Source organism: Morone saxatilis, unplaced genomic scaffold (genome assembly GCF_004916995.1).
Source record: "Morone saxatilis isolate NCDOM2014 unplaced genomic scaffold, NCSU_SB_2.0 Contig24, whole genome shotgun sequence".
In the NCBI taxonomy this organism is placed as follows: domain Eukaryota; kingdom Metazoa; phylum Chordata; class Actinopteri; family Moronidae; genus Morone; species Morone saxatilis.
Window position 1 is genome coordinate 12,077,542 of NW_023339807.1, and position 7,791 is coordinate 12,085,332.

At 42.9% G+C, this 7,791-nt stretch overlaps 1 protein-coding gene across 2 annotated transcripts in view; it reads left to right on the forward strand.

Annotated features, from left to right (window-relative positions):
- The window catches only part of si:dkey-34d22.1 (discoidin, CUB and LCCL domain-containing protein 1), a 10,858-nt gene that overhangs the window by 1,054 nt on the left and 2,013 nt on the right, over nucleotides 1-7,791 (forward strand). Inside the window, exons 2-14 of one of the 2 annotated variants that reach the window (XM_035671945.1) lie at nucleotides 2,257-2,478; nucleotides 3,128-3,265; nucleotides 4,424-4,475; nucleotides 4,562-4,634; nucleotides 4,737-4,870; nucleotides 4,986-5,023; nucleotides 5,373-5,564; nucleotides 5,930-6,042; nucleotides 6,165-6,330; nucleotides 6,420-6,512; nucleotides 6,717-6,810; nucleotides 7,205-7,242; nucleotides 7,327-7,437. In XM_035671945.1, the coding sequence (XP_035527838.1) occupies nucleotides 2,257-2,478; nucleotides 3,128-3,265; nucleotides 4,424-4,475; nucleotides 4,562-4,634; nucleotides 4,737-4,870; nucleotides 4,986-5,023; nucleotides 5,373-5,564; nucleotides 5,930-6,042; nucleotides 6,165-6,330; nucleotides 6,420-6,512; nucleotides 6,717-6,810; nucleotides 7,205-7,242; nucleotides 7,327-7,437 (1,464 nt within the window). The remainder of the gene's footprint in view (nucleotides 1-2,256; nucleotides 2,479-3,127; nucleotides 3,266-4,423; nucleotides 4,476-4,561; nucleotides 4,635-4,736; nucleotides 4,871-4,985; nucleotides 5,024-5,372; nucleotides 5,565-5,929; nucleotides 6,043-6,164; nucleotides 6,331-6,419; nucleotides 6,513-6,716; nucleotides 6,811-7,204; nucleotides 7,243-7,326; nucleotides 7,438-7,791) is intronic. The other variant, XM_035671946.1, reaches the window with a different exon arrangement.

Genomic DNA, 7,791 nt, shown 5'->3' on the forward strand with positions numbered 1-7,791 from the left:
GGGGGGGGGCATTTTAGCCATTGTGTTGTAACATTGTGATTGACACACAAGACAGGATAAGGCAATGTAGTGACAGGTAGCACAGGTGAACATCCTGTCTGCCAGTGTGGACCTGTAAGGGCCTGCCAGAAAAAGCCTCAAGTGGAAAACAATGTCGCTGGGCTGCTTTTGATTGACTGTCTGCTATCCTGCCACCCAGTTCCACTCCAGTCTTCTGTAATTCACCTTCTAGATTTTCTAAACTGGTCAGAACAGGCTGAACATATCCCTTTCTGTATGAAGCTGGAAACAGACTGGAGACAGACTGAAGGTGAAAGGGTTCAGTGAGCGGGGGAAGATTACCGGCCACCCAGAACGTCTCCAGAATCGCAGCCTTTCTGGCCTCCCACCGGAAGGTGACAGATCCACGCTCTGTTGCCCACGGCTACAGTGTGTCGCTGTGGCATTTCCAGGGAATCCTTTGGGGGCTTAAGGAGGGGCAATCACATCCAAAGGTTTGTGGTATTAGGAGCTGAAGAGCTGTCAGGAAGTAGGGAGGGGGAACGGCTGGTGTGATGCCGGATGTGTGTGTGTAACACAGGGTGAGTGGAAGGTTATCCTCCTGTTTGCCCTAAAGCAAATCTCCAGGAGCCTTATATGGAAGACAAGGACAGGAATGGTGTGTAGGGGTTAGACGGACCATGGTGCCTTTTTCAGGTTTTGACCATTCTTGGAACACGTCACCACTTGACATTCTGGTTGTGGGTTTTGAGTGTGCCGCCCCCACGGCTCTCATCGCTGTGTGTGAATTGAATCATTTATTTTCTGCGACCCAGAGGGATGTTGGAGGATGTAAATATTTGTGTTTTCCGTTCCAGTTGAAGCTTTAGTCACAGCAACCACCGAGGTCAAAGGATGTAATGAATCAACAGACAAGAAAATATTTTTCATTGGGAAAGTAATTAAGCTTTAGAGAGTATCTTTGGCAACATATGCAGTGTACAGGTCATTGGTCTTTGGAGCTGAGCACTTCCCTCACTGGGTAGTTGTGTCATCTCGCAGTTATCAGAAGAGTATAAACATGCCCTCGTCTGCTGTGCATGTTCAGAGGAGACTTATTACTCATGTGTCCTGAAATACATTAACAAAGCCCTTAATATTATGTGGATTTAATGAAGAGACTGAATGACGAATCTGTCTGCGGTTATGTGATTTTGGCTTTATTTAAGCTCGGGGTTTTTAGCTGATAACTCTCAGCCAGGAACAGATGTTTTAGATTTAGACTTATTAGTAATAAAATACTTTGATATCAACCAGCTGTGTGAGGAGAAATACATGTGTATTATTAGTCAGTCCCTGTAAACAGGATTGACAGCATGACGATGATGATGATAATTTATTGTCAGATCAAGTCCAAAACTCTCATTTCTTCCCTCAGCGCAGCTCCATTGACAACATACATACATTTAACATGACATTACGACCACCAAAGACAATATTGAACCCTTTAACATGCATTTGATCTGGGATTAAGCTCCATATTTAACTTCAGAATTGACTGGTGCACAAATGAGTGCTTCAGTCTGACCTTGTTAAATTGTGGATCCCTGTATGTCCGCTTTGATGGTAACAGTTGGTATTCACTGTTCAGGACATGGTTGGGGTCAGAGACAATGTCGTTGGCCAGCCTGAATGTATTGTTTCAGTAGGTGGATTCATAGAGTTTCTCAAGTGGTTGACTTTAAAGTAGTGGACAAACATTTATACCCTATGTCATTACACTGTATCACTACAACCAATAGGCCATTCATCAATTAGTGGATGATTAATAGACATTTTGATAATCAATTGTTGACAATTAACATTTAACCATTAACTAAATGATTATTGAGAACATAATTGACAAGATCTATAATGAAACTAATAAATAGTCACAGTCCATGAACACTGTAAAGTGAACTTTGTCATCAAAACCTGTTTATAATTTACAAGAATTAAAAATGTGTCTATTACATTAATGATCCAATTTAAAAACACTAATAACTTGGAACTTGTGCTGCTGTCAAATTGTCAGCCAGTGCTGAAAAACGAAAAATGGTTCAAATGGTTATAACCTTTTGTGAAAAGGTTATTGACACCACGTGACTCTTCATTAGAATGTGGCCTGCACTTCATTTGATGATGACACTGTCCCTACACATGTCCTAATGTGTGATTTACATGTATGGAACTGTCGTGTCCCTTCACAGCCTCCCTATTGTACTTGTATTGTTTCAGGTAATGGCTGTGGACATACAGTGCTGGGCACCGAGTCTGGCACGCTGGCCTCTCAGAACTATCCCGGCACTTACCCCAGTAACACCTGGTGTAGGTGGAGGCTCCGTGTGCCACAGGGGCGCTCGCTTCGACTTCTGTTTGGGGATTTTGACATTGAGAGCAGTCCAGGCTGCAGCAATGGCTCTCTTGTGATCACAGACAAGAACGGAGAACCCAGTCTGGGTAAGCTCGCTCGCCGCTCACGGAATACAGTGTTTTTTTAATTAAATGCAGGTTAAAACAGAAGCGCTCTCATGTCTCCCTTTCTGAAGAGGCCCGCTGATAGACTTTTTTTTCCCGTGTCATTACTGACGTTCATCCAGCCGTGATTGTGGAATACACACAGGATGCCATTCCACTGACACACTGACAGGAGAGGCAAACCCAATTTCACAACAGACATTATGTACGTCTTTCAACCAGGTGTATCAAGTCGTGTCTTCAGGACATAAAACGCACCAAAATGAGGCTCGGGAGATTCAGGAGATAGAAATATTCTGTTATGCTGCCTTTTGTGTTTATTATCGGATTCCCTGGAACTTGGCTCGTGATTTCCTTTTGTTTGATGGGGAGGTGTTCTTACATGCAGATTTTCCATGTGTCTACACTACACTCTTTACTGTATAGCTGTAGGTATGGGATGCAAACATGACAGGAAAGCACTAGTAGGGTTAGACTGACTTAAATCATCTACATCTGTTGGCATATGCTGACAATATTCCACTTTTAAACAATGTAATATGTGGTGTGTACTGGCGTCTGTATACAACAGTAATTAAAATCAACATTTGCGTTTGTGTGATTTGTAGTTTGTGGGTCTGCGTGTTCACAGGTCCAGTGTGTGGGAAGCTTGATGTATCACAGAAGAATGTGACGCTTAAAACCAATGAAGTGACAATAAGCTTCAAGTCAGGCCCGCACCGCTCTGGACGAGGGTTCCTACTGTCCTACGCCACAGATCAGTACCCAGGTATGATATCTGTAACGGGTCGATTACTATTTGTGAAGGCCGTACATAGTTCTAATAAGTATGTGACTGTTGTCTGTGGTCACATCGCTGTTGTGTTGTTACTGTAGCTGAGCACGAAGCTCGGCTTTACAACTGCCCAATTTGTAGTTTGAATTCAGTTTCTAAAAATTGCTCATTTACAAGTTTACACTGGTGTCATTTCATCTTGTGAACATTTGTCCTTGTGCTTGTGCGCTGGTGTGTGTGTGTGTGTGTGTGTGTGTGTGTGCATGAGTCACTTCTTATTGGCATTCAACCTCCATCGCTATCTTTGCTCCAGCGTGTTTGCTCAGAAAGCAGGAGTCCTCTCTCAGGCTGAATGGAGTGAGGCCTCAGGCTTCAGTCTGTAGCTTGGAGTGAATTTCTTTTATACTCCCCCTCCTCTTCATCAGCCCGTTAACCACTGAAAGCCCACCACCATCCCGTGTTTGTCGCAACCCAGAGGCTGTTGATATAGCCAAGTCCACATATTTGAACTCTCCCTACCGATGCAACAACAGGTTGTAACCTGTGCACATACATTTATTTAGGAATTTAAATCCAAATGTAATGTTTCTGGATTGTACAGATTAAATAACAGTAAATGATACAAAGGTTATGGTTCATCCCGTTCATCCTTTTAATAACCGCGTGTTCTTGTTTAGTCGGCATGCTAGTCTATACTTAGAGATAGTTTCCTTTTCTCTGCATGAAGTCATCTGTATTGTACTGTATGTATCATAGTTTCCTGTTTTTTACTGAGTTGTTTATGGAATCCAGCAGTGTCTGGAGCTAAGCCCATGTCCAGACATACAAACCGCTGTCTGTTAACTGTGCTCACACGAGGGGCCATTGGCTGTACTCGTGAACTGTGACAAAGTCACAGTAACAAAGGCTTTAGTCACATCAACAACAGTGATGAGCGCTCATCCCCTAATATAGCACACTTAGAACATGTCTCACACAGAATCTGTTTGTGTGTGGTTGAGTGAATGGGGGGTGGTGTTACGTAACCCTGAGACACTGGATCCCACACCGTTCTGTTCAAGTCCACCAATGCACACTGTTCAAGAAAGTTTGGATTCATTCTCAGTTTAATTCTCCATTTTTAATACACCCCTTTCTGTTTTGATGTCACAGATCTAATTTCTTGTTTACAACGAGGATCTCATTTTAGCTCGCAGCATTTGAGGTAAGTGGTTGACCTCCACGTTTCCCCTCATAGAATCTGTTTCAGGAGAACAGGATTGTGTCTCATGTATTTCTGCTGTTTCTCAGTGTGTACTGCCCGGCTGGATGTAGGAATGTCACAGGAGATGTTTGGGGAAAGTCTGAACTGGGTTACAGAGATGTAAGTAAACCCTGTTTCATTTAAAGCTGTATTATACTTTTATGAGCAAGTTATGAATTGAATGAATGTATGATAGCGCTCAATATGTCCTTTCTGTTACAGACCTCGGTCCTGTGCAAGTCTGCAGTCCATGCTGGTGCTGCATCTGATAGTCTGGGAGGTCATGTCACTGTAACTCGTGGGAGAAGTCTTACATTCTATGAACCATCCTTTGCAAATGGAATCCTTTCAAAAACGTGTGTCTGCTGTATATTCAAAAGTTCAACATGAGAGATCGCACTAATGTCATAGTTGCTGTTCAGAATTAGTTGATTCTGTGTAGCTGACCTTTTACCTCTCCTCTTTTGACAGGGGGTCATTATCTGAAAAGAAGCTGCTCTTCAGCAAAGGTACGTTCAAGACCTGACATTTATCACTACATGTTAGAATGTTTCAAAGGCCATACCCAGTGTTTGTGCATGTTTTAACCCATTCACTACAGGTAACACATTGTTTACATTCCTGCTTTCTATTTCTCAAGAATATCCCTGACATCCATAAGCTTCCATCCCTTTCACTATGGTATACACTTGATTTATGCAGTTAATCACAGTGAAAATCCTTCTGCAAAGAAAAAGTTGGCAGTGAAGTATACATGATGTGTAGTCAAGTGGGTTAATGTTGCTGTTTATAAAAACACTCTGGGATACATACTGAGCCACTTTCATTGGTCCATCCTTTCCTCTGGTCCTTGAACAGAATGCAACAACATCCTGAGTGTCTCTGGTTTAAATGCCTCATCTTTCTGGGATAAAAACAACCATCAGCACACAATGCTCTGGTCCTCCAGAAACATGGGCTCCAGCCGTGAGTTCCTACCCTGGACAGCCGGCAGTAACGATCGGGACCCGTGGGTGGAGCTGGAGCTGAGTGACAGAAGCACTATCACAGGTAAACATATATATAACATATAAAATATCCTTACTTAAAATATTTTTAATATACTTTAATGAAGCTGTTTGAAGGATAAGACTGACAGTGTTCTATATTTTTCACTGAACAATGACTTTATCCAATTAAGAAGTGTTATGTAGGTCATTCCTATGTGTCACTGACGTCCATTGTTGTCAAAAAATGAATAAAAATGCAGCAATGAGCCACATTTGTGCACTGGTGTTCCATGAACATGGCCATAGTAATTATATTTTTACTCAGTCCCACAAACATCATCCTGCTGCCAGAAATACTCGCCAGAGTAGTTCATCATATCTCTCATGTTTAACAAAAGGAAACTGTGCTCTGTGTTTATTTTTCAGGGATAATAACAACAGGATCAGATGAGTACTACATAGAATCCTACATTCTTCTTTTCAGCAAGGACAGGAAAAATTGGAAGCTGTACAAAGGTGCCCTCAGCAAAGAAAAAAAGGTATGCATTGTACTGTGCTCACTGATGTCCACTTGATGGTTGTTATTGAGGCCAACAGAATTCACACTGAAGGCTTCCTGGTGTTCTCTGTGAATGAGTAACTTGGTTGTTATGGTCCCCAGGTGTTTCAGGCCTATACTGACGGCCACCTCAGGGTTCTCAACAGCTTTTTCCCTCCTGTGGTGGCTCGGTTTGTCCGGCTACAACCGCTGAGCTGGCACGGCCGAGCTTCAGCTCAGGTCCAAGTCCTGGGCTGTTCTGTCTCACCAAGGTCACGCTCAGCCACTGGTGGGTATTCTCCCTGCATATCCAGAATAAACTAAATCTGTGCAGATGATCTGTATGGCAGTGTGAAGTCATATCTGTACTTCTAACAGGCTCGCCGTCCATCAAAGTTAACATGGGTACGCCACGCCCGAGCCCCACTCCCACACCCACGGAGGGCCCAGTGTTAATGGAAACCAGACTGAGTACGTATTTGTATCCACCTTCCAATTTTAAAATGTGTACAATGAGGATTAATGCCAGTCTATTTTAGGAAGAACACATGTCTAATCAGTAAAAACAATGCTCTTCCTTCTCTCACATTCACCATTGTGTGTGTTGTAATAAACCTCATTTCTTCCTCACACCTGTACAACTGTTTACTCACTCAGACTCTTACTGTCCTGCAGGTTCCAGTCAGCCAGTCATCGTGGCAGTGGGAGTTGTCCTAGCGCTGTTAATGTGTGGCAGTTGTTTGTTGGCTGGAGTCTGGTGGAAGCGGAGGTACTTTATTTGAAAGTTTCCACACACTATAACTGCAGTGGATTTATTGTTATTTATAGAATTGTAACTGTCAACTTATATTAAAAGCTGTTATTTTATTTATGCCTGAGTACTTTAGGGGAATGGCAAAGATACTGAGGTTGATGACGATTAGGGCTGCAACTAAAACATTATTTTCATCATTTATTTATTTGCTGATTATTTTTTGGGATTAATTAAATTTTGAAAATATTTCTGCCTGAAACTTTTACCTACCTATACATTTTATTTATATTTATCAACCAATTAACTGATGAATTGGGTCAGCTCTTGTGGTGATGCTCCGGTAGTCATAGCAACGGTATCAAGTATGTACAAAACTTTTAACGCTTCGTGTTCATCTTCTCCATTATAGGAAAAAAGATTCACAAATGAAGTACTCCTTACCCACAAGTAAGTCAAGCGCTCTTTGAGCATTTAACGGCATTTTTCGGCCCTTTGTTAAAAAGCCTCTTGACTGTGTGTTTTTGTGTCAAGCAGGCTGTCAGAGTTTCCAGGCAAAGAGTCTCCCCTGCCCACAATCAGAGCTTATCTCCTACCCTCTGGAGAGAAACGTCCATGATGCTCTACCCAGCCCTCCCCTTAATGGTGAGAAATATCTTATGGCTTTTCACTGATGCACCTCTGTTTTACTACTGTTATCAGCGGCTGCCTTGTTGTTTTTTACTAGTGATCTCAAGTTGTGAGCTGCCTTCCCTCCTCCGTGTTTCTTGCTCTAACAGTCTCTGGCTTCAGTGGTCAGTTTGAGGAGCTCATGCCAGGCCTGACAGGCAACCAGCTCTCTCCACGGGCTGTCCATTCTTTCCCTCGGCTCAGCCCATCACCCAGTCGCAGTATAAACATTCCTTTCTTTGGTCCATGGAGCCTCCCTGAAAGAGACCCTTTAATTGGAGCTCGATAAAGGGCGCTGAGCCTCTCCCCCCCACCACCACCACCACCACC